This window comes from Stylophora pistillata, chromosome 3 (assembly GCF_964205215.1).
Source record: "Stylophora pistillata chromosome 3, jaStyPist1.2, whole genome shotgun sequence".
NCBI classification, from domain to species: domain Eukaryota; kingdom Metazoa; phylum Cnidaria; class Anthozoa; order Scleractinia; family Pocilloporidae; genus Stylophora; species Stylophora pistillata.
In genome coordinates, this window is record NC_142521.1 from 24,711,002 (window position 1) to 24,738,038 (window position 27,037).

Below are 27,037 nucleotides of genomic sequence, written 5' to 3' on the forward strand. Positions count from 1 at the left end.
TATCTAATTTCTCGGGGACTTAAATTTCATATGGATTAGCATACGCGTCGTCTCTTTTTCTTTCCAGATCCAACCCGCACTAAAGCTGCAATGGATTCTCCGAGGCTCTTTTGCTTGGCTTTTGGTGAGTGAACTAAAAATTTCGACATCTAATGACATTTCAAGGCAGAAATAACTCTTACAAGTCTCGTTGCATATTAGCACAAATAGTGAAAAGAGAATAATGTATTTTGTTGTTTACAGTGATTCTGTCCTTCGCCTTCCTTGGACGTTGCAGAGTATCAGAACATGTCAGGAACCGAAGGGTGAGTGACACTACTTAACTGTATTTAATTTGCAATAAGAATGCAGCAATTAGCGACTGTCTCTGAGAAAGACAAGGTGAGTCTTTCAAGCCTGAAAAAAATTAACTTATGGGTGGCTACTCGCTGCGAAAATAGCCAAGCATGTATGGCGCGTTGAGTGTTTGATCGTATATTTTCAGTTTTTGATATATGAGTTTCACATGGACAGAAGAAACCTTCGCTCGTCAATAACTAAAAGTATTTTAGGCGGATCTTTTTTCTTCGCTTATAACTCCGCTCCCCTCACTTCTCAGCCATTCAGTGTTAGAACAATTATAGTGGCAATAATTTCCGCTCGGGTGTTTTTTTTTTCCAGACGTTAAAAGTCTGATCAAAATGCAATCGAACTTCACTTAGATCTTTAGAGTCATATGTTGTAATATTTTCGAGCCTTGAGGCATTTTAACGGATTGAATCATGATGTGATTCGAGTGAATATTTGCGATTCCTGTGTAACCTACGCGGACTTTCAAGGCCGGAAAGGGGATAAAGAAAGTAGAGATATTCAAATGCGAGCTCTACGCGCAAACGTTGAGATCCTAACGTTTGTGCGTCGCGATCGTACTGATTATTCCCTACTCATCTCTTTCCTTTGCACGCCGGCCGTGCTGGGTTCTACATCGAAACAATACTGTGGCAATGAAGGTATGGTTAAGGTGTCACAATCTTTTTAGTGAAGGGGAGGTTTCAGAAAGAACTAAAACTAGTTGATAAGATATTTGTTACTTTCTTTCATGCGTGCGCCTTGAGGCTTTGGTTAGCATTAGTATCGCTTGAATAGAAATAGGGAGCCCAAAGGTTATTTATGAGGTTCGTGTTTCTGTCCTTTGTAAATTCATGCAATATATTAAAATGAACTCATGCCTCTCTTTTGTTCGTCGAGTCACATTTTGACAGCAGCAGAGCAGTTGCTGGTCGCGACCATTGTGAGGCCTTTAGCAAAAAAACAAACATAACAACTAAGAAATTGTTTCACGATGTAAATAGAACTGTAAAGAATGCAAAGAGGGGCAAACAAAAACAACACAGATAGACAGGTCATTTGATCTTCAATCACTTGCAACATACATCTGTTTTGTAATATACGGTGACTGCTAAGGCCGGTTGGCAATTTTTAAATCTGTCAACAGGTAGCGGAAGATAAGTGCGACCCCAGTTTAAAAATTGCCAACATTTTGCGTGTTCCTTTCTGTTTTTCTTTTTTTTTCTTTTTAATGTGACTGTCACATTGTGGAGGACGCATTTAGTGTCTGAGTAAAATTACAAACGGGAAATATGTGATCTATAAGCTGACACTTTCGCTAGTAAAGCTAGCGCACCATTTGTTATGGTATTTTTCTGGGACTGAAGAACAAAATTAAAAAGAAAAAGCCCGAAGGCAGCGAAAGTACGATTCTTTCTTGCCTACTAATTAGCTCCAAAGAGCAAGATAGGTTTGTGATTAACGTATCGGCCCTTCAGCAAAGTTTTGATTGGAATGTATTAGTTTTATGCACAGCCAAAATTTGGAAACTGCGAAGGTCACCTTGGCAATTTGTTCCTCGCAAAATATGTAAAAAAAACTGTGAACTCTTTCTAGCGTTGGCGGTGTTCAAACGACAGTTTCCGTAACTTCGCTTATCAGTCTTAATTAATAAGCTAAGTGTAACATGCCTTCATTAACTTTTGATCTTCAATAATTTATCCTTATAAGGAAAAGGGCTCTTTCTTCCTGATGATAAGCGAAGAGAATCATTCGAATACATAGTGGATGACGGGAATACTTCATATTACCACCCCTTCTTCATCGGGGGTTAGAGCGCAGCCCGACATTTTTTTATTTATTGTCAGTAGTGTGGAATGATCTCTTGTTACCTTAGCTGCCGTTCCCTCATGCAACGCTCTCCCTGTGTCCCCCCCCCCCCGCCCCGTTTTTTTCAAGTTTGAATGGGAGCATTGCTTAACGCCCAAGGGGAAGACTTCGAGAGAAAATCTTGGTTATTCTTTATCTAACTCTGACAAGAATGAAAAGCGTGTTTGGTAAACACGAGATAAATACAAGGTTGTTTCTGAGTTTCTTTCTTTCAACGCTTAACTGAAAATACAAAACACGACTGTATTTATCCACTAACGCAGCTTTACCTTGCGACTATCTTTCAATTTCAGGCTTCGTCCCCAGCTCTGCCCAAAGTGAATACAACTGAGCGTCTGAAGCAGCTGCGAGAGAAGATGAGGGCTGAGGGCATACAGGCGTACATTATCCCCTCTGTTGACCAACACATGGTGAGTGATTTAACTTGTAACTTTACGCCTGTGTTGTGACTACGTCACCTTTTGCAGACACAGGTAGTGCAACACATGTTCTCTCCTTTATTTATTTCAGAGTGAATATGTTGCTGGTCACTTTGAACGACGTCCATACATATCCGGGTTCACAGGCTCTGCCGGCAAGTACTAGTAACGCACCATTATATAGGATCAAGAGATAATAAACTGGCTCAGTTTATAATCTCTAGTAAATATCGTGTTTCCTATCCCTGCTTTGGCACTAGTGGCGCGAAAAAAAAATCCGGACCGTGGACCGTATTAAAAGAAAAGTTGGACCAGTTTCGAGTGCGCCTTTAGCCGATCAGAGGATTAAAGATTTCTGCCCGCTGAGGTGCTTCAGAAAATAGTGATATAATTTGTCTTTGGTTGTTACTAAAATATATTAATTTTCGGCTCCAAAACGTACAGGCTATGTCTAGAAATATATTACTTTTCCATCTAAGAAGTAATTACGAACCGCAAATAAATCGGAGTGTTTTTAAAAGTCTATCTTTGATCACACTTAAAAGTAATAAATAATTCTTTTGGCCAGCGGATGGTATACAAGTAAAGACATGATGCTTGCAGCTGAGCTGCCTACAATAAGTTGCAGAAAAGAACGTGGAAAAAATTCACTCATCGACGGTATTCGGTCCCGGGCATCCTTGGCTTGTTGGGTAATACCACTGACTGAGTTACGTTGCCTCATGTTGAGAGCGAGGCAAATGATAGTCTCTGTCTCTTAATTCTATCATATGTCACTCGTAGGTGATGCAGTGGTAACAATGAACAAAGCTGGAATGTGGACTGATGGTCGGTATTTCAATCAAGCTGGTATGCAGATGGACGACAATTGGACCTTAATGAAAGACGGTAGGCTGTCTTTAGTCCTTAATGCATAGACATAACAAATATATATAGCCGAACAAATATATATAGCCTCCCGGTTAGCTCAATGGATAGAGCGCTGGACTGTTGTGCGGGAGGTCGAGGGTTCGAGCCCCGGCCGGATCAACACTCAGGGTCTTAAAATCTTAAAGAATTTGCTACCTTTCTATAACATCAAGAAATGGTTAGATATTCTAGTCTTCTCGGATAGCGACGAATAAATGGAGGTCCCGTCTCCTGCAGGGTTGGGGTAGGAGACGTTAATTTCCCACACACGAGATTACTGTGTGATGGATGTCCTCCCCTGGGGTGGGATGGGGGGGATATTGGGCGCACTTAATTTGGAGCCTCGCTCTGCTGTGCGACCCTCACCACACTCTGGTGAAAGTGTATAAATAAAGACATTTTGTACGAACTCGTTACCCGAAAGTACTAGTCCTTAGTTTAGAACTGTGCGGGAACAAGCTTATTTTTTCATATGATATGCATTTGATTTATGAAAGGAATATCGATGTTTATTCCAGGTATGCCAGGCACGCCGTCACAAGAAGAATGGCTAGCTAAGGTAATGTGATTCTGGCACCTAGTAAAATATGGACTGGACTGGATTAGTGAAACATGGACTGGATTAGTAAAACATGGATTAGTAAAACATGGATTAGTAAAACATGGATTAGTAGAACATGGATTAGTAAAACATGTATTAGTAAGACATGGATTAGTAAAACATGGATTAGTAAAACATGGATTAGTAAAACATGGAGTAGTAAAACATGGATTAGTAAAACATGGATTAGTAAAGCATGGATTAGTAAAACATGGAGTAGAAAACATGGATTAGTAAAACATGGATTGGTAAAATGAACGCTAAATAGGGCGAGTTACATTTTATCTTACTTTTAGTAGTATTTTATCTTACCTTTTTACTCTTACTTTTCAACCAAATTATTTCGCGCAAAATAGACAGTTTCAATCGAAAACAACATTCCTTTACCATTGTTTTATTTGCGTGGAAAGTGACATTTGTGAAATAGCCTGCGTACATCCAATTATATTACCTGTAATAACCATCTGCGCATCTGTGCACAAAAGCTTGTGTAAAGACCCCCTGCATAGGATTTTGTGACCGTTGGTGATTGGTAGTTCTAACGCTACTCCTAATTGGCCAAAGGTTCTAGTTTAATGTTTCATGTCAAATTCAACATAACGTCCAACTCGTCGGGTGCTGAATTCAAGCAAGAGCTATGGCAAAAAGCGTTTTCTGAAGTCAAATGGTACTTTGAAATCGAGAGTCTTTTGCCGGAGCAAAAGGAGGCAATAAGGTTTTTTAGTGCAAATTAATATGTTCGTTAACCTTCGTACAGGATACGGGAAGTCTTTGATAAGAGAGTTTGGAATAAACGGTGGCTGAACTAAGGCTAGTGCACGAAGGAATGTCAAGATTTTGCAAAAATCTAATTTAGATTTGCTCTGGAATGTTACGTGAATTGTTACATTAATTAGTGTTTACGGAGAGCTTTGTTAGATTGGGCCTATTTTGAGAATCTTTTGCACTCTGAATCGATGAGTAGCTGTTAAAATCAGGCGTTGTAATTGACCGACGAGCTTGGTTCGGCGTTAAGTCGCTAAAACATTGTTAACTTCGATGCGGCTCTTCTTCGGCGTTAACTCGTTGGCATCGCTACATGCAGCCCTCTTACGTGTACCTTGAAGAGCTTCATTATCTGGTTTGCCACATAGAGCGTGTATTTCTGATTCTGCTTTTGCTTGTTGATCTATGACTGATCTTCGTTTTATCAATAGTTGACGACAAGACTTGCAAATAAACTTTCTCTGTCCGTAAGCAATCGAGAGGCTTTCCAACTCACATTTTACATCGAATTTAGCTTTTCCGTCGATAAGATATCTTTCAGTGTGGTGAAAGTCCTTCCGAGAACACAAAACACAAATTATTTCCATATATAAGAGAACAGTCATCAATAAAAAACTATCTCTACTCGAGGTCTAGCTAGTTGAGAGGTGAGAGGTGAGAAACACGTGAAATGACTTAAAACAAACATCATGATACTCGAGTAGACCTGGATCCGAGATATATGACCAATCAGATGGCACGTAAGAATGGGCCAATCACAGCGCGTACTCAAATCGGCGTACACTCTCACACAAGAAATCGTGCACTGTTGCTCAGATAGAGTTTAGGATAAACAGCGGCTGAACTCAGGCTAGAAATAAACTGTGCTGACAAAAAACCACACGCGACTAAAACGTGACGCTTGAGTAACCGTACACGACTAAAACGTGACCCTAGACGGCCCAGAGTAACCGTTTCCTTCTTTGATTTCCTTCGCTAAGATTATGCAGTGCACGGAGTATTCTAAAATTTGACAAAAGCTTACTTTTGCTGCTCTGAATCTTACATTTATTAGAGGTCAGAAAGCTTTCACACTTTTTCATGCAGACTGAGAAAATATCAGTTTACCTTGCGGTCAAGGTCCACTTTCCATAATTTGGAAAGTACAATGTGATTGGCTAGGATTGGGAAAGGAATGTTAATTTCGGTGGAGCGGGCGTTTGTGGCGTTTGTATTCTCGGTCGAGATGGCAACCTTTAAGAACCAGGCTTTAGTTGCGTTAGTGAGGTGGCCGAACGGCCTCATCTAAATATTTTGCATTCGACTGATTTGGTCGACCATATGAAACGATTGTAGAAGACTAAAATATTACTGGTTATGTTTTGAAAAGATTCATTGAGGTGGTCCGAACTTTAAGGGGACACGCTCACGGTCTGCGCATGCTCGCGTAACTGATCGAAACTTGAAAAAGTCATCCTGACTTTTTCAAGTTGCACTCAAAACTTCAAAATGGCGTCTAGCGGAGGATCCGGACATGGCGGTAAACGCATTAACTCAAGGTGGAAAAAGGTTGAAGACAGAGGGGAATACAAGAAAGCGTGACTGAGAAACCATAAGCGTATTTAAGTGGAAGAAAAGACATTTAAGTTGTGGCTGCAGGAAAAATTTGATGCAGGTTATGAGTCTTTCAGTTACAGCGATTTTACTGATAGGGAAATAAAATAATGCCAGATATCACAGAAATTTGTAGCATTTGCAAGGCAAATGTTTATTCTAGGTAGGTAGGCAGTCGTCGGACTATGTCCATGACTAGCGCAATTGCGACAAACACTTTCTCTCGGGGCTGAAAAGCCCACTTCTAGAACGGCAGACACGGCCGCATCCACTGCACACGAAGACACATGCCACTGGAACACACGTTGCTTTGTTCATTGCTGCTCTTCTCTTAGCTGTTCTATCATCGGCTTCAGCTTTCAGCCTTTCCTCTCTCGCCTGGAGTGCCAGACTGCACACAGACCTCTAATCACTCCGATCGGCAGCATGTAGCTCCCAGTTATCTGTTGGCAGGCCAGTGGCGAGCATATCGCTCTTGCATACGTCCTTGAAACGCAGCTTAGGTCTGCCAATAGGCCTCGGACCGGATTCCAACTCGCCATACAGCAGATCTTTAGGGATTCGCCCATCCTCCATTCGGTACACATGACCGAGCCACCTCAATCTGCGCTGTCTTAGCAGGGTGAACATCGAGGGTATATTGGCTCTTGCAAGTACCTCATTGTTAGAGACATTATCTGTCCATGAGACGGAGAGGATGCGACGAAGACATCTCATATGGAAGATGTTCAAGCGCTTCTCCTGACTAGCGTAGGTAGTCCAAGACTCGCTACCAAACAATAAGGTGCTCACGATGCAGGCACGATAAACAGCAACTTTAGTTTGGGTAATTAGCTTCTTGTTCTCCCAGACACGGGCAGACAGCTTAGCCATGTTGGTTGCAGCCTTGCCAATTCTCTTTCCAATCTCCACTTCAAGGCAGTTGTTGTTTGAGGTGGTGGAGCCGAGATAGGTAAACTGTGTGACGACTTCCAAGGTGTAATCTTTGATCGATACGGCAGGCGTGGCTGCATTGTCCTGGCACATGACTTTCGTCTTCTTTAGGCTGATTGTAAGTCTGAAGGCCTCACATGCGTCAGAAAACTGATTGAGGAGGAGTTGGAGTTTTTCAGCGCTGTGAGCAACGAGGGTAACATCATCGGCAAAGAGAAGGTCACGGATGGCTACCTTGTGCACTTTGGTCTTGGCTCTAAGGCGTGCAGGGTTGAAGAGTTTACCATCAGGACGAGATCGTATCAGGATGCCTTCTTCAGAGGATTTGAAAGCATGATTCAGTAGAACTGAAAGGAAGATGTTGAAGAGAGTTGGGGCTAGCACACATCCTTGTTTTACGCCGCTGTTTATATCGAATGCCTCAGACCTGCCACAGACATTTGTAGCATTTGCAAGGCAGATGTTTATTCTACTACACATTATAATTGGAATACAGGTTAGCCTCGGGCGAACTCTACGGCCTTCGTAAATATAGGCAGATGACGACTGCTCGTTCGAATCCGGCTGAAGAAAGGGAATACACAAATTATTTCGTACGCATTTTGGACATTCAAGCCACAAAAGAAGTGAATGTATAGATCTTTATATGCATGTATTCAACTTTATATGCATATCCTGTTTCAGCAAGGTTTATTGCTTGTTCCACATTTACATTCATTTACACCACAGCACGTTTCTCCCTTTGCACGGGCACCCACGAGAACTATTTTCTTTGCGCTTCGTCGTACAAGCACTTTTACATTTACAAAAGATCACCGAAGGTTCCTCAGTAAAGAAATTCGCTTTCGTGAGCATTTACTTTGGATAAACTTGATTTAAATGCAAAATATATGCAGAATTCTTCAACTCACCGATATTTCCATAATGGCGGTCGAGCGCGACAAGTCTCGGAGAGAGTGTATGCTACTGCGCATGTCAACTCGTGACTGTGTCCCTTTAAGAAGTGTGGAAGTTACGGTTATGCAGTTTTTGACTTAACGCCAAACTGGAAAATCAACTACAAAATCTTTGTAGTTGAAGACAAACAGCTTCATTAAGGTGGCCGGACGGCATCGTCGTTATTGTTTTTTTTATTATGGCTTTCACTTCTATAGACTTATATCCATTGTAGTTTAACTTGTAAGAAAGGCAGATTTGATTAACGTCATGCAATAACTTACAATTCAGTAAGCCGGGAATAAAAAAAGAGATCAGTTTTTAATCAGGTTTTTGCAAGACGATTCATATGTCCCGGAATCTCAAAAGATCTTGTATTTCGCCATTTACCCTCAAACCCATAGCAATCCGCATGAATAAGGGGTAATATGCAGGAACTATAGCTAACTAGTAGCTGGGATATGCCGAGGCATTCCGAAAACGCATGGAACACGCCGGAAGATAGTAAAACGCTGCGTATTCACAAGCCGAAAAAATGGTGAAGTACCAAGAAATTATACACGAGTCCATTGTGGTTTCTCAGGGGACCATTGGCCGCAAACGCGTGAGAAAGCTTTCTGACCTCTAAGAAATGTAAGATTCAGAGCAGCAAAGGTAAGGTTTAGTCAAATTTTAGAATACTCCTTGCACTGCATAATCTTAGCGAAGGAAATCAAAGAAGGAAACGGTTACTCTGGGCCGTCCAGGGTCACGTTTTAGTCGTGTACAGTTTTCTCAAGCGTCACGTTTTAGTCGCGTGCGGTTTTTTTGTCAGCACAGTTTATTTCACAACTGTCACTTTCCCCGCAAATAAAACAATGGCAAAGGAATGTTGTTTTCGACTGAAACCACCTGCGGGTGGGCAAAGGCAACATCAGTACTGAAATGAAACTGTCTATTTTGTGCGAAATAATTTGGTTGAAAAGTAAGAGTAAAAAAGTGAGATAAAATACTACTAAAAGTAAGACAAAATGTAACTCGCCCTATTTAGCCTTCATTTTACCAATCCATGTTTCACTAATCCATGTTTTACTAATCCATGTTTTACTAATCCATGTTTTACTAATCCATGTTTTACTAATCCATGTTTTACTAATCCAGTCCAGTCCATATTTTACTAGATGCCTGAGACTCTACCATTCTTGTATGTCGAAAATTTTGGGGATGGCGCCATTATCACTCGATTACATGTTTTTCAATATTCTCAGTGCCCTGTTGTTTGTGACTGATCGCTATTAGAAAATTGGATGGTGAGATTTATCTCTACAACTAACGTCTTTTACCAAAGTTCTCACAGAAGGCTATCGCTCTATCAAGAATCAAAATAAGAAGGGATGGTCTATGGCATTTGTTATATCCGAGCCATCTTTTCACCAATGAAGTGAACGTGGATTTTCATTATTCACTCTAGTGTATACGAATCCAGTGTGTACCTTTGTTTACAATCATGCCTTCAATTAACATATGCACTCATTCTCTTCTCTGTTAAAGGAAGGGTTTGGTGAGAAATTTACCAGCCCCCAAAATTTGCTTTCTCAGATGCCACATTTCTTAAAATTATCTTTTCGTTGAACTGCAGAAAAAGAAAAAAACAATTAAGAGAAAGGCTACCTCTAGATTTTATTACCCTCTTATGCCAATAGAACCAAATGTTAACAATACTATTAAGAAGGGTTCACCCACGGTCCGGTCCAATACGTTGCTTTTTGGAATTTACAAGCGTATCTTTGAGCTTTTAAGGGAGGTATCATAACGAGATACATGTCTTGAGAATCCATGACTTTCTTGAAACTTAATTATATCCAGAATAGATATCTCCAAACGTTCCTGTTGTCTGGTATTAATTTTTAGGAACTTAAAGCCGATGATAAAGTTGGAGTAGACGCCAATCTTTTCTCCATCGGTGAGTTGTGAAAAGTAATGGAACATTAAGAGCATTTTTAAATGGAGGTATTCAAAGTAATACGGAATTCCATTATATTGTTTTTCCCTCAACCAATAACATAGAAAGAGCAAACTTATTTCCTTATAGTCACTCGCTCCTATGCACGCTCCAGGCGCCTCGTTCGGGTTCTTATTGGCTCCCAGCCATATCCTCGTTTTGCAATCGGTTGGTGACATTACTTCGGTCTATTTTCAAGGCCACGTAATCGAACTGAGCTCTCCGTAAGCTTGGAATTGGGACGTGGCTGGTCATGGGGGTATCCCACCGGTTAAGAATTCAGGATAACTGGAGTAAGTTACACAGTAGATACAGCTGATACGAATGATATTGCTAATATTGTTTTAAACATTCTGGTTTGTACAGATAAGTTCGAGACCATGAAAAAGGTAGGTAGAAATAAGAGATACCTTTAGGGAAATAACCCATACACTTTTGTCGAAGATTACGAATAGTTTACGCATCGTTCACGTAAATGATATGTCCCGGCAACATACAGTCAGGATCACCTCCCTTGCACAGTCTTTTTTAGTGCATTTGATGACATTTATCAGTAAGACCGAAACCTTTGAGAGTTTAGCACGCATCAAATGTTTGGATTCGGAACTTTTGATATCGGATTCGCAATGAAAATGACCTGTCATGGTCTCATATAGCTTTCGCCGTTCAATCTTATAGGAGCTTGAAAAGTCCACTATAACATTGACGGCTGTTTCCAAGAATCTGGTTGACGAAATATGGACAGAGGGTAGACCACCTCTGAGCAACGCTACAATATTCGTCTTGGAAATGGAGTACACAGGTTGAGAATACTTTATATTTCATAAATAGCGAGCATAGTGCGATGTCGACTTTCTTCGTTTCCTTCGGTCTTTTCCTCCACCTTTCCTCTCTTATCTTTGTAATATTTCTGTGTAATTTGTTCCAGGGAAGTCGTGGGATGACAAAATAACAGATCTTCAAAATGAACTGACCTCAAATGATGCGACGGCGTTCATTGTGTACAAACTTGATGAAGTGGCTTGTAAGTGACTTGCCTTTGGTATTGGATTTTCAAGACGTAGCTGTAGTGAAGTTAACAGAAATCAAAGGCTCCTTGTGAGGAATTCGTAAGATACAGCGCTTATGTGCTCTAGTGATTTTTTAGTCCCTAACTGGTAGACAGACCTTAAAAGTCTGGGGATGAAGCCAACTGAGGCTTGTTTTAGTCCGCCTGTATAAATAAATTTGAATTTTGTATCCGATATCGGTGGAGTGGCAACAGACAATCTGTCACTGTATACCAAGAAAACGCGTTTTTGGTGTACATCACGTGTATCCAACTACACGTATTTGAAAGTGTGTGTTTGGGGACCCTCTCTTGTTTAAGGCGTTCTAGGCCTTTTCATCTATTTTGTCCTTTAGTACATTTCAAACTCAGGATTGCAGTTTTGAGCGCAATTTGATGGGCCCCTGTTATTTAGGTGCAACAAGAATATTACTTTCGTGTCTCACTGAAATTGTTTTGAGACCATTCACGTGCTCGTTGTTGTGGGTAATAGGATTCGGAATTTATATCCAAATCGGTTTGCAACCGCCTTCGTGTTTATAGCACAAACTTGAAGCAGAACCTTAGTCTCGAACATCAGCTGAAATTTGATATGTGTATTTGAAAGTCTACGAATATGTAAGATGGCAGCGAAGGGTCTCAGAGAAATTTGTACACGAAATGCCGGGTTTTGATATGAGGTAATTTGATGTTATTAGGGTTGTTGAACCTAAGAGGAAAAGATGTTCCATCTAACCCTTTCTTCTTCGCGTTCGTCATCGTCACCAAGGACAAAGTCAAGTAAGTCCGAGGCTGGAAAATATCAATTGAACATTCGACTGCAACTGTTGTCGTAAAGTATTGTGCAATTTCTGAAGTTTACATGTAGGTTCTTCATAGAGCTTTACCCACAAGCAATTTAAACAAATATGTCCTAGAATTAGTGAAACGTGGGGAAGGAAATTGATTCCCTGAAAGGTTATGGAGAGATTGTTGGTTACTTAAGATAAAAGTACCTATAAGTCCTGGAGAATTTGGCTTCTCCTTATCGTCTTCTCCGCAAAAAGCGTCGTTGATCGATGAAATTCTTCGTATCAAAATACACTGGAACCCATTTTAGCTTTCTTATCAGGATTTCTCTGGTTTATTCTTGTCAACAGTATCTTAGCGAAGTGTTACAAAACGTTGCCAAGTGAAACGAGTGTTTTTTCTTGTACAGAGTTTATGTTGAAGACTCCAAGTTAACCAAGGACGTTAGAGAACATTTAGACAAAGTTGAGTTACGTCCTTATAACACATCCGTTCTGATTGCTGACATTAAAGCAGAAGCAACTAAAGCCAACGCAAAAATATGGGTAAGTTAAGGCGGTCGTTATTTCTTCTGGGTTTTACTCTTCACAGTACTTGGTTGTGTTATGGAAAAGCATTGTTCTATTTTTTTAACTAGAGACTGATTAAACAATTAGCTTATTCACTCTAGATTTCTACGTAAGTTAGTTGATGGGGGCAAAACCCTCGACGACGGCAGAAACCCTAAGCTCATAATTTTTTTTGTTCAATAGATCATAACCGCTTTCCCAATGTCTTTTAAAATGATGCACACGTCACTGACGCTGCAATGAGACGTATCAGCGATGAGTTCTGTGTTATTGACGAGCAGTTCATGTACTCTGATTTCAGAGTAACATTTCATTGACCTAAGACAGCTGTTTATATCACCAATGTGGCGTAGCCTTTTACTATTTTAATCTCTCGATTTTGTGGTAAAAATGGGAGCAACTACAGAATACAGAGCCATTGAGGTCCACCTTGTCGGCATGCTTTGAAGAACGAGGCAGAAAACAAAAGGATGCATTGTCACGTGTCACACACGCAGTCCCGATGCTCCGACACTGGATTTCGGTTAAAAAAAATACTTTAGCTGTTCGCTGTTCTTCCCTCCAAGTCCCGAGCAAAACGCCGATACCAGGGCTCGAAATTTAAAAAAATTCCAAGTCGCCTTTTGGCGACTATCAGAGAAAAAATGGTCGCCAAGTGCAAAAATGCAGTCGCCAGATAGTAGAAGAACAGAAATCAGATTAAAGCCTTATTCAATTGGCGTTGTTGTTCGGCTTCTCGTGGATTGTGGCTGCGATTGTGGGGTAGACCGAAATACTCGATCTTGAATGTCGTCTCGGAAGACGCAATTTGAAAGCCATTTCAAGTTTTAGCTTAAAGGTAAACAGACTTAATTTGCATTTCCTTCGGCAGAAAAGCAGAAACGAGACTTAAGAAATTTTTCTCATCTACAATCTTTTATTTATCAGAGGAAGTTAGTTTGCTCGCCAAAGTGGCGACTAAACTCGAACTTTTAGTCGCCAAGTTAAAAGTTTTAGTCGCATTGGCGACCGTATCGGTCGCAATTTCGAGCCCTGGATACTACGCCGAATTGCTTGATACCCAGATTGTATAGCACTGGACGGTGAAGGTTTTAATCGAGTTGTGATTGATTTTGACCATTTCTTTTCTTGATTTTTTTACCCCTGTGCGAAATATAAATGAAATGATCTTTATTAGGGCTCCGACAAGGCTTTTCAGTCCTAATTTACACAAATGCATAGGTTACTGTCTACAATAGGAAAACTAGCTATCAATCCTAATTTACAAATGAATATTACATATTATCTGCGATAAAAGGGCGCTCAGTCTTAATTAACTATTTGAAAAATATAATCGGAAAAGATAATCGTCAATTTCCTCCTAAACATTGCTAGGTTATTACAATCAGTGATAGCAGTCGGCAATGAGTTCCACATAGTTACTGACCGGTACACATGCACTTTCTAAATGCACTATCTATCACGATAGTCGCTATCCTGGCGATCGTAATTCTGTCTGCCAATACTTCTTTACTGAATGGAAACTTATCCAGTGTAGTGGCTAGCGTTGCACTGCCTTCAAGAAGGTTACGAGGAACTGGTTGTAAGTTTTCGCTTTGAGTTCTAATGGCGGGTACACCAGAAAGCGGTTGCCCGAGTGTCACCCAGTTTCTGAGCTCTCAGATAAGGACTATCAACCATAGCTTAACGTGTGGTGTTTTAACGATGCTATTACATTTTTTTTTTGTCTTTTTTCGTCACCAGTTGAGCAAGTATGCTAGCCCTTACTCTGCCATGCACGCAATAGGTCAGGTAGGTAATAAACTTTGCGGCTTAAAAGGATGTAGGGATTTTGGACGTAAACAGTTTATCGGTATACTACCACTCAACTGTCTTTGTGGACATCAATTCAACAATATTCTTAGAAGTTCTTTATTTTTTACTTCAAATGATAGGAAGACAAGGTACTGTTGAAGGACTCACCCATAGCATTGCCAAAGTCGATCAAAAACTCCGTAGAAATCAAAGGAATGAAGAACGCTTACGTAAGTCTGACGTTGTTTTCCGTTTATAACATTTTTAACGATAATTTCTATCCTTCAATTCTAACTCCGGAGGCAGCGTTCAGAAGAAACAACCCACCACCTCGCAGTGGTGGCTATTTTCCGGCTTGAGTACGATTACAAGTCCCAGAAATGACTTCCCTGAGTTAGAGCTACATTGAGAGAGAGAGAACTGTCACTGCAAGTCTACAAGTCTAACGCAAACTGTCTCTGGAGATACTTCCAACCACAATTCACTTTTTGACGTCCATGTTTTATGGTTGAAACATAACAGGGTTCCAACGGTAGAACTATGAAAGATATCACCTTTAGAAAAAATTTATGAGAGATAAAAAAGAACGTCTTATTATACATTTAAGGGAGCTTCTGTTGCATCTCCCATTTGTTCCTACTTTTACAATTTTCCACGCTATCTCCATTTTTCCAGTGAGCCCTGGGCTCCAGGCTCAATAATCAACTGCTGCTCGGGAAATGAGCCCTCGCCTCTCCCTTGCGAAACGAAAACCAAAGTCGTGGACCGACGAAGATCGAACCTATCAGCCTTTGATTGGCTTATTTTTCACTTTTCCTACTTTGATGACCTAAGTGCCACTCTCGCTAAGAGCGGTCCTCTCGACTTCCCGCCCCAAAAATATTTTCTTTAATTTTTTCCTATGCAAAGGGTTTAAGACACCTATTTGAAAAACAGTTTGGTTGTTTTCCAATTTTCTTTTTTTGGCTCGCCACGAGCGAAAATTGACCTTTGGCTAGACCACTCGTGCAGACAACGATCGAAAGTGTAAATTTCACAGCTTTGGTCGAGCGCGCTGCGACTGTAATAGTGTACTTAACAGAATTCTCTCTTGCTTCAAGTTACAAGCTATATTCAATCAGTTCACAGACAAAATATAGAAACTTCATTTGAAATCCTATTCATACCAGCGTGATCAGAAGAGACCCTTCCCTTCGACCTTTATTTGTATGTCAAAAATTAACAGATTTAAAAGAAAGAATTTTCAAAATGCAGGCGTAAATCGGGCTAAAAAAACATATCGGAGGATAGTTTATACACCAATGAGGTCACCGATTGCCTCAAACCTGGGGGTATCTCTCTACCTTTCATCCACCATTGTCTTGAAATTAATGTAAATCAATGTCTTATCTTAACTTGTAACTAAAAGTAGTTGATGTAACGAATTAGAACCGAAAGTTATAAATGGACTGAAGTAAAGTAATTTTTTTGAGGGGGTGAAGGTTTCGGCATGCTTCGATCCAGCCCCTTCTCTTTAGCTAAGTCTGCTACCCACGTGTTCGTTAAGCGGAGAGGATAGATTCTTCAGTTATTTATATGTTTTGAGAAATTTGTCGCACAAATATGTCTACGTGTTTCGTGTAAAGCAAAGGTTGTAGTGGCTGTGGGTGTTTAAGAGTTTCAGTCCCGATATCTCTCCTGAAATGCCAGGATGACGTATCAAGTCATTTGGAGTACTACCCTCTATCCAGCGAAGTCCTCGAGTACAAGTTAATTTTGCTTCTTTCCAGTCATTTTGGCCTCGAAATGGAAAAAATAAAACGGACCTTTGTGTGCTCTAAACATTGGAACGCTATGGGAAAACACTGGAAATGTGGTAAAAGTACTTGTCAACATACAGAGCACAAAGGAAAATGTGAGGTAGTGAAAGGAGGCCGAGTATGCAAAGCCAGATTGGTTAGAGATGTTTTCGAAGTTTTTGGAATGATAGTTCCAGTGGGATCACGTGAGTGATATATTTTCAATTTCTATGGTGTGAAGGTTATTATTTTACCAAAACATGATTCGTGAGGGCCTAGCCGCACCAGCGGACAGAGATAGAATCGTCTCCGAAGACGTTCGGAAGAATCTGAAGGATGCCAGGCGATACCTGAAGAAAAAGTATGGGATGCACTGTCAAGATGGCAGTCCTTGCCCTGACTATCGTATTCATTTTCTATAAGTGATCCCTAAAACTCCGAGTTTCAAGGAAGTTGATCCCATGAACATTAAGCTAGCTGTGATGGTTGCGAAAGTTTGAAATCCGTGATTAAGGCAATCCAAATTGAAATTCAATCTCCCATGATAACTTTTGACGGCATAAAGAAGAAAGAAGACGTGAAACACGACTATGGCGAAACCAGAGAGGCGATTCTTCGGTGGATGGCGCATATAGTCAGGACAAAGAATCAAGAGAGAGCAAAACAGAATTTGCTCACGTCCCCCCAAACAAATACCTCCCTCATCGTCGTGGACCGGGCCATGAAATTCAACCATCTGAAATACAGTGAAAAGCAGTCTGAATGGTTCGGAAAGAGAGGAATAAACTGGCATGTCAGTTCAGTTATTATGAGGAATGCAGAGGAAAACGGCCTTAAGATTATGTCATATGTTTATCTTTTTGAAAGCTGTGCCCAAGACTGGTAAGCGGTTTACGCAATTCTGGAAAACCTCGGTAACATCAAACAGATCAAGTCTACCGTAAACAGGCTATTTTTGCGATCAGATGGCGCAGACTGTTACCACAGCAACAATCTAATTGCAGCTGCCTCTAACGTTGGTTCACGCACTGGAATCAAGGTGATGAGGTAAGGTGAGAATGCTTTTTTTATTACAACGCCAAAACATGCGAATTCTTAGTTTAATCAACTTTAGAACTTTTAAGTTAAAACTTTGTTGCTGTTTCTGTCCATTATAGTAACTGATATTTCAAAGCCAATTCAAACACTGTTGATCAAAATCTTTTGATGATACACCGCAGGAACGTAATTATCCTCTCCACCCTTAAAACGTCGCATACCGCCGACCCCTCTGCTTTAAGGCGGATTAAGACACATTTTAATTGAAACCGCTATAGTTCACATGCTATTGCTAGAAGTACAGTACGTGTAGGGAATGTATGCTTGCTTTCTCAAAGGACATCCTGGGAGAATTCAACTGAGTAGGTATTCATTTACTGCGGAGTTTTCCTTTTGTTTCCTTTTCTTTAGAATCTTTTACAGTATAATTTTCATACTAACATTTTCATGGTGAGCAGAATGTGGTATGGTAATAGACGCAGCAGCATGCACAAAGCCTACCTAGCAACTTCTGTATTAGTATGACAGGTATTGATGGATCAGTTATTCTAACCGAGATACTTCCTTTTCTTATTCTCAAGGTTCTTATTCTCAAGGTTCTTATTCTCAAGGTTCTTATTCTCAAGGTTTCGACGATCTCGCAAGGTTGTTTGGGATTGCATCATCAATCCAATGAAAGAGGCAATTCATAGTTATTTGCAGTGAAGGCCATAACATTTTGACGGTAGCTGACATGCACGAGGTATTAAAAGTGAGACAAGAGGAGGGATTGTCAGCTGCTCTTTGCGAAATTGCCGGATAGTGATAGAAAGAAAGTCAAAATTAAGTACATCAATAATTTCAGCTTTTTCCACAATTTTGCCAATGAAAGGGATGATCTTCGTGTCTCAAAAGCCTATGAAGTTGGCAAGGGCAAATTAATACCATGCTCAGCCGGAGTTCATTCTTGAGAAGCAAGGCCCCGTTGTATTCAGAGAAGTTGAGAATTATGGTTTCTTCACCACAGCTCCGCGGGTCATAAAACAGAATCGCAATCATAGTTTTAGCGATAATTAAGAGGAAAAGGACAAAGATACTGCTAAATATGAGTTCACTTCTTCAGAAAAACTCCAAGATCATGTACACCTTGGGGAGCACAGCAAGAGAGAAGCATCAGAGAACCTTTTCGATGGCCTTAGACGTGACTGGACAATGAAATTTTTCTCCCTAACTCTTGAATCAAAGATAACAAAACCCGAAGTGACGGGCGAAGTTGAAGTGACTAAAGTGTGTGAGATGGGCTGGGCCCTTCAGAAACCGAAAGGCAGTGGAACACGATTTACCGAGAAAGTGAAAGGGTATATATCAAGTAGTTTTCAAACCGGTGGAAGAACAGGTAGAAAAGCCGATCCCACGCACGTTGCAGCAAAAATGAGAAGGGCGAGAGAGGCAGATGATACTTGAAAATTCACCAGAAATGAATGGCTAACGAAGAGCCAGGTTCGAAGCTTTTTCTCGAGGTTTTCTGCTTTGAAACGAAGAAAAGCCACAGTCCCGAAAGATCCAGAGCAGGATGCAAACGACAATGATGACCACGACGACGACGACGACGACGACGACGACGGAAGTTTCATCGAAGAAGAAAGCGGTTACCTCGAACACGAAGCAAGGAAAAAGGATGTAGTGGATGTTATTTCCGAAATCGGACTTGCTCATCCAGCACTATATGATGGACACAATATTTGCGAACATATTACAAATGACACGTTAGGGAGGTTTAAAGTCACCACGCTGAGGAAAATGAGTGCTATTTTTGACATTTCTTTCGAAGGCAGAGATTTGAAGGCCACATTACTCAAGAAACTGAGTGACATGGTAACCGTGAATGCACATGTTTCCAAGAAATTTAGGAAGGTTATCTCTAACTCTGTACTTGATTCCATGTCATGACTTTCGATCGTTACATTATCTAGTTTTCATGTATTTTATATACGGAGATAAGTTACATTCGTAGTGGGGATAGTTAGTGGAAACAGAAGCTAAGGGACCTGTCACTTATACTCATATACCTCGACTTTATACTTATTTATTCACATTTGAATCACAGGACACGCGAATTAATTAGCACAATCACGCAACGCAATATTTGCCTGGCTGGTTTTGATAGTCGCAGGAAAAGGTTAAGTTTGCCGCACAAGAACGTTGAGGACTGTAACAACATAAAATTTCTTGTGATGGCAGCAAATGTTCAGAAAGGAGGGCCTGTTGATTGCATTCCGTGTGCTAAACCTCGGTAGAAACTGCAAAAATTCTTACAGAAGAATGTTTCGTAAATAACAACGCAGCGTATATGTATTTTAACTTGTTTGTGTGTCCTTTTAAGCTACACAGTATGTTTGCAATGACCAGAAAGCCAAATTGGATTCTTTAATATTGATCTTCTCCTCTCTGTACGTGGCTCATGACCTGGTTCAAGGAAAATTATCGAGGAAGCGCCTTCCGATCGCCTTTGTTTACTATAAGTCATGCAAGCGTTACGACTGATTATGTTTATGCAACGTTTTAGGATAACTCGCGGTTTATTTTCTATCCAACTGTTATGAAAACCTAAAATACTTTACGTAGAAGATAAACAAACGAAGTTTGAACGGTCAAAGACATATCTTGGTAATTTTTTAGAATTATGCAAATGAGGTTCGACACATGCGTGATTAAGTAAAGATATTGATTTGCGTTGTTTTCAAGATGATGGTGGATTAAAGCTAGAGAGATACCCGCAGGTTTGAGGCAATCGGTGACCGCATTGGTGTATAAACGATCCTCCGATATGTTTTTTTTAGCCCGATTTACGCCTGCATTTTGAGAATTCTTTCTTTTAAATCTGTTAATTTTTGATATACAAATTAAGGTCGAAGGGAAGGGTCTCTTCTGATCACGCTGATATGAATAGGATTTTAAGTGAAGTCTCTATATTTTGTCTGTGAACTGACTGATTATAGCTTGTAACTTGAAGCAAGAGAGAATTCCGTGAAGTACACTATTACAGTCGCAGCGCACTCGACAAAAGCTGTGAAATTTACACTTTCGATGGCTACACAGATGGTCTAGCCAAAAGTCAATTTTCGCTCGTGGCGAGGCAAAAAAAGAGAATTGGAAAAGAAACAAACTATTTTTTAACCATGTGTCCCAAACCCTTTTCATAGGAAAAAAATTAAGGAAATTTTTTTTTTTTTTAGTAGGAGAAGTCGAGAGGACCGCTCGTAGCAGGAGTGGCACTTAATTCTCTTACTTCTCCCAGCTCAGTCTTCTTCAAGTATTCCCTATCCTTCTGTCTAATCCCTCACGCAACTACCGTTTAGCAAATCGCGCTATTTATTGTTCTGTTTTTGTTCTTGGCTTGAATGAAAATACTGGTTATTTGTGGCGAAGTTAACAGAGACATATACCTTTCCTCTTCTACAGCTTAAGGACAGCGTTGCTATTGTAGAGTTTTTCTATTGGTTAAAGAATGAGGTAAGTAAGTGTGAAGTAAGCATACTCACTTGTGAATACCAATAAACATCAAGTTAACAGCTTTGAGGAAGGGTATGGACCTGGTGAGGTTAGGAACGATTTAATGAATCTCCAGGAAAAAGTTTGTTTTAAGAGAGTTGCTGGATCTCTGGTTATCATGGTAGATGATGGTTAGTAATATTTTGTTAATCTACTACGTATCGTTCCACTTGCAGACTCCTGATCATATAATCTTCCTTTTGTTGTGCGTGTCACATGGCATGGGATATTGTTGCGTTTGCCTTCCTTTTCTGTTCTATCTATCATTGCCTTCCTTTTCTGTTCTATCATCATCCATTATCGTGATCAAATTTGTATTTTCCTTTATTTTTAAAAAGTATTTTATCTATTAGACCCAAGTCAAGCACTGAACAGAGGTAATCTTGTTAGAATAAAAATGGAAAATAAAATTTCAGTGGGGGAGCGGGTTCAAACCTCCCTTACAGAAATATAGAAACGTAAACCACCCTAATCAGGGCTGTTATAAATTGCCTTAATCGAACAGTTATGATGTGGAAAACTGCTTCCGTGTCTTTTTCGGTAGGTGGCTAAAGGTAACGATATTACAGAATTGTCATCGGTGGCTAAACTGGAAGAATTTAAAAGGTGATTACTCCGTGGTTTTGTAACTATTGTGGTACTGTCGATCAGTCACGGTAACAACACCGAAGAACTTAACATAACAAGAGCATGGCCTCAAGATGGCCGGCTCACTAAAACAACTATCGGTAGTACACGTTAGAGATTTTTTATCCTTCCCAAGTTCTGCTGTCATTGTCTTTTTTTTTTTTTCTATTTTGGATAATCTCGACACTGTCCGTGTTACAGACATGAATATAGAGGTAGATACGGCACCAACTGGTCTGCTATTTAATTTGCGATAACTTTTTTTCATTTTTCCAAATTAACATCTTTATATCATTGATGTTATTAGCGCACAGGAGGGCTATAAGGGCTACAGTTTTGACACCATCGCTGGGTTTGGTCCAAATGGAGCTATTATTCATTACAGGTAGGTTGGTGCACGGGTTCTGCGAGGTTTATATGACCTTCTGCATCTGTGATTTATACGAGGACCTGAGAAATTACTGCAAAAATACTACTAAAAACAAAAAAGATCAACACAACAGCTGTGGAAACTTTTTCTTCTGAAACTAAAACCTTCCTACCCGTTTCATGAGATTGGTAAGTTTCACTGACGAGTCGTTAGTAATTCGCTTTTTCATGCTTTCTAATGGGACTTTGTGCCCAGATACAAAGGGCAAAGTGGAAAAAACTAACATTTTAACAAAGAAAATGGACGCTTTTTTTTTGTTGCACGTGCGATTTTCTCTTTTCGTAAACAGGGTCAGAGGCTTTATTAGCTGGTATACTTCCATTTAAAAAAAACTGTAACGAACTTTCGTCGGGCTTTCCGTTGAAGTCTTTTTCACTCTTCTCACCACAGGAACTTTTTATGCCGTTGCTTTTATTTTTAGTCTTGAGGTTACAAACCAGAGTTAACAAATTCTTGACTGACAATTGTAATTATATCGTGATCAAAGTTTATTACATGAATTAACAAGGGCTTGAAAACGTTTTACACCGTAGGAATGGATTGTCTTGGATGATCAAGTAAATAAGGTTGTTCAATATTTTCTTCTGGTTAATCTTTGTTTGATGTGCTTTGTATAGACCGGAGGAGAGCACAAACTTGAAAATCACAGATAAGAACACCTTCCTTGTTGACACTGGATCACAATTCTTGTAAGTGTTAACTGTGCCTCTAAGGCGTCCTTCGCACCCCCCCCCCCCCCCCCTCTTGCACGATCAACTTCTGTTGGAACAATTCCTTTCTCAACATTCCTAGACGTTATCTCCTATCATAACGACCTATATCTATTTTCACTGTCTCGAAAGGCAGATGGAATCTTAAAACACTCGGTTCGAAGCCCGCTTAAATAATGAAAACTGAAATAGCAACAGTCGGACAACGTTTATTGACTCTCTTGAATGCTTACTTCAGTTTGGTAACAGTCGTCTACACTCTCTTGGAGATCAAATTATTTCTGGCTTTCAGTAGAGAGCTACCATAATAATGCAACAGGCGTAACGATACATAGTAATTTGGTTTAATCAAGTGAATTGATAATGTAAATTGGCCACCATAAAGTGTTTAGAAGCTGACGTTTCAACCGTTAGCCCCCGTCTTTCAAAGGGCTATCACTCGAAACGTCGATTTTTAAACTTTTTACGGTGGCCAATTAACATTATCAACTCAGTTGATAAAACGAAATTACCTTTTTACGCGCACCAATTTTTTCTATAGAAACTTACCCCCCTTTGTTGATTTGTAACGATATACACTTTACTACTTTAATTACAATCGTGCAGAGACGGAACTACGGATACAACTCGTACGGTGCACTTTGGAACACCTACAGCTCATCAAAAGGTATAGTTTTGCTAGATTAAGCTGCGTATTCACCTATAGCCGTTGTAAGAGCAAGGGTTGAACAATATCCATTCACAGATGCAAGATTTTTATGACAAGTGTTCCTTTAGAAGTGTAGATAAAAAATTACAAGCTTGTCTTTGAAAACTTCTCTATATAACTGGCGACTTAACCGTCTGTTGGAGTTGAAAGATTGTTGAGCAACAAAACCTCCTATCCAGGTAACTTATCGATTTGAAATGATCGATACAGAGTTATATCAAAGAAATTGTTAAAGGTTTGAATGGAATTTGTGCTCCAAAACAATTACTTTTGTTTAAAACTCATTATCGCACTCTATTAATTTTAAACACTAAGGAACACAAATTTAAACGAGGGTGTCATTGATCCACAAGGTGTAGAGCCCAAATCTTTCTTTTTACATGGAAAAGGTACTAGGTGACTGTGAATTTAATGTGCCACACGATCTCGATTCACAGGATGCCTATACACGTGTCTTGAAGGGTCAAATTGACCTCGCGTTGACTATTTTTCCGGAAACCACTCAAGGTTGGTATTGTAGCACCCGTAATTGATAAGGGAGGTGCAAGAGAATGTTTGGGAGGTAGAAAGCTACTTGTTTGGTTGTGAACGCCAATTAATATCATCCCACGTTCTCAACAGGCCGATTTCTAGATGTTGTCGCCCGAAAAGAATTGTGGAGAAATGGCCTGGACTACAGGCACGGCACCGGACACGGAATAGGAATGTTTTTAAGCGTACATGAAGGTGAGGCTGGAAAAATGGCGAGAGTATCTTAATCTGATTAAAAAAAAAAAGGAAAAATAGCGTTATTTTGATTTACTGATCTACAATGTAGGACCCCAGAAGATATCCGTTGGTTGTCCAAAGCCTTGGGAAAAACCTATCGTTCCTGGAATGTTCCAGTCAGATGGTAAGCTTATTGTGATCTTCTCGGCAGTCAGAACTTGTTAAAATTTCATCGGCATCGTTCTCCTATCTGTATGCGATAGAAAGAAAGAACGTAGCAGAGGGAATATATTTCAAGGGTGCGTGCGAGAATCGCAGTCATATAGGTCATGGGATTTACATAAGTTACTTGGCAATAAAGTCTTGTGTTATTTTATATTCCCACACGAAAATATTGGATGACTCCTTTTTATTCAGAACCAGGATATTATGAAGATGGAAAGTTTGGTATCCGACTGGAAACAGTTATCATGGCTGTAGACGCTGAAACCAAGGTAAGGCGATTGGTCACGCAAAAAGCTAGAGTAAAATTGTCGTACGAATCCTTCACAGCAATTATCTCAGCTCGATACCAAACACACCTCTTGATGTAGAATGGGAACGTTTTGCATGATTAGCTCAAACGACGGTTGCGAAAAAAATGCGAATTTTGACAAAATTTTTTTTTTTTTTACCTTGGTTGTCAGTGTGGCAACGGCTGCGAGAGTTTTTTTAACACCAAAAAGAAATTCTTACCTTTTTTTAAGGTCTTACCTTGCGTGGAGTCACATAACTATTGCATTCTTTATTTAGCCATTAAATAGGTTTACCCATTTCCAAAATACTTAGGTCAGATAATACCTTTCTAAGATTCTTGCAATCGCTATAGCTCGTTGACACACCGTTCTATTCTTCGGAAGTAGAAGATGTCTATACCTTTTGTGAGGTAACGACACTGTGTTGATCGATGGTATTCATTGTCTATCTTTCTTAGAACACCTTCAACGATGTTAAATACGTGAAATTTGAACCTGTGTCCTTTGTGAGTACAATAATGTCGACTTTGTAATTGCAAGACGGGTAATGAAATACTACTTTTAATTCTTATTTTTTTCCCCTACGGTTTGGTTTTGTCGAGCTTGGAGTTTTTTCGTAAAGTGCTGAGGACATTTGTGTCTTTCTTCTCTTGGCTCTTGCAACGTTTTTTTTATTCATAATGAGAGGGAAAAGTATGATAGAGGATGAGTGAAACAGTTCGGCGGGATGGGATTAACATATAATTTAATGGCAGCGGTGAGCAAGCATAACGCTGATGTAATACGGAAGTTATGTTGAAATGAAGTATTTTTCAGTCGTTGACATACGCACCAAACGGCTAGGACACCGATGTCAGATCACACCTGATAGATCCTAAATTTGGCGCAAGACAAAAAGAGGGCCGAGCACATGAATGCGCTGACATGACATGTTTGATCGACAGGTGCCGTATTGGAAGAAACTAATCGACTTGAGCATTATGACTCCCGAGGAGGTAATTAATATTTGTCGATCAACGTACAATGAGCGATCAATCACGGTTAATAGTTTCTTCTCAGTCTTGGATTAGGGTTGTCACGCAGTAAACTTTGAGAAACAAAGGTCGCGAAACACGATATGGGGGAGACACCTATCCTATAGAGATTTGGTTCGTGAATTAATGGTCCCGCTACTTGGTTTCTCGTCCAACTTTACGAATTATTTCCTTTTGAAGGACTTGAGACATTTTTTTTTGGCTTAGTTTGCCTCCAACACTTCTCATTCGATTACTTCACATAGACAACCGTTCAAAATCATGGAAAAAGGAAAAAAATTGACTATAACAGAAGCGCGTAGGAGAGAGAAAGAGAAAATGATTATGAAATTCTTGAAAAAGAAGTCAAACCCTTTCACCCCAAGGGGATTATTCTTCTGCTTTGGATTACACTACTTGCTTAGTATCCTCCTCTTCTCTCTCCCTCCCTCCCTCTCTCCCCCCCCCCCCCTTCTCTTCTCTCTCTTACTCTCTCGATGGACCAAATCTCCTCCCATCCGTACCGATTCTTGAGAGAACAATAGACTACGAACAGTCAAAATCGGAATCGAAATATTGAATTGAAATGAAGCTTTCTCAAAGGCATCGGTGACTAACTCATTTGCTTCTTATTGCAGATTAATTGGCTGAATAATTACCACAAACAGTGCCGGGAGAAGGTTGGCAAAATGTTAAAAGACCAAGGAAAGGAGGACGTTTATAAATGGTTGCTACAAGAAACTGAACCAATCTCCACGGAAGGAAGTGGTGGTGGCGCAGTAAATGGTGCACAGGTGCTCGCCGTCTCTGTTATAAAGATCTCGTTTCCTTTCATTTCCTTGTTTTCCCTTCTGTGAAACGGCATGTTAACTGACGGAATACTTGTTCCAAGGCAGTGAAGATTTTCGAAAGTCAGGTAGCGTTAGAATAGCCATTTCATGTAATAGGAAGTCTTATTTTATCATTTCAGCCAAGTTGTCAGTTTCAATGATACAAATGATGTAGCTCAATTTGTTTTGGCTTGAAAACTTCTTAACCAATTTGTTTTGGATGTTCGTGTAACTCGGATCTATTTCCATAATCCGAGCCAAGAGGAAAACGAGACTAAACAAAATTTTGAACTACATAATATAACATAGTAACTGAACTCATTTTTACCACAGTTTCGTAGATTTTGTCAACGTTTGTGTAGGGTGAACAAGGTATCCTTTATCAGCGGTTCTGCATGGACTAGTTCAAAGTGTTTTAAAAACAGTAATGCCTTTTTATTCAGTTTTAATCATTTTGTTTTGTACGTGTACCAAGAGGAGAGGAGAACGCGAAAGCTCGTGCATCTTAACGTACTTGTGGTATCCGCTACATTCAATAAAGATGTATTCTTTAGCCTAACATTTTTTTATTATTTTCCAACAACCGAGTTGGCCTGACCTTGATAGTGGGAACGG

General features: G+C 40.0%; 1 protein-coding gene across 1 annotated transcript; it reads left to right on the forward strand.

Moving 5' to 3' along the window:
• LOC111332976 (xaa-Pro aminopeptidase 1-like) lies at positions 1-26,726 on the forward strand. The gene is made up of 26 exons (XM_088753775.1): positions 1-124; positions 244-305; positions 2,490-2,606; positions 2,707-2,770; positions 3,399-3,503; positions 4,043-4,083; positions 10,243-10,294; positions 10,700-10,722; positions 11,012-11,135; positions 11,262-11,357; positions 12,080-12,161; positions 12,580-12,715; positions 14,483-14,530; positions 14,674-14,763; positions 20,791-20,841; positions 21,425-21,486; positions 21,815-21,892; positions 22,555-22,626; positions 23,254-23,314; positions 23,794-23,863; positions 23,978-24,082; positions 24,174-24,248; positions 24,482-24,558; positions 25,038-25,085; positions 25,524-25,574; positions 26,231-26,726. The coding sequence occupies exons 1-26, from the start codon at positions 91-93 to the stop codon at positions 26,447-26,449; spliced, it is 2,043 nt and encodes a 680-aa protein (XP_088609901.1). The 5' UTR covers positions 1-90; the 3' UTR covers positions 26,450-26,726.
• The last annotated feature ends 311 nt before the right edge of the window (positions 26,727-27,037 follow it).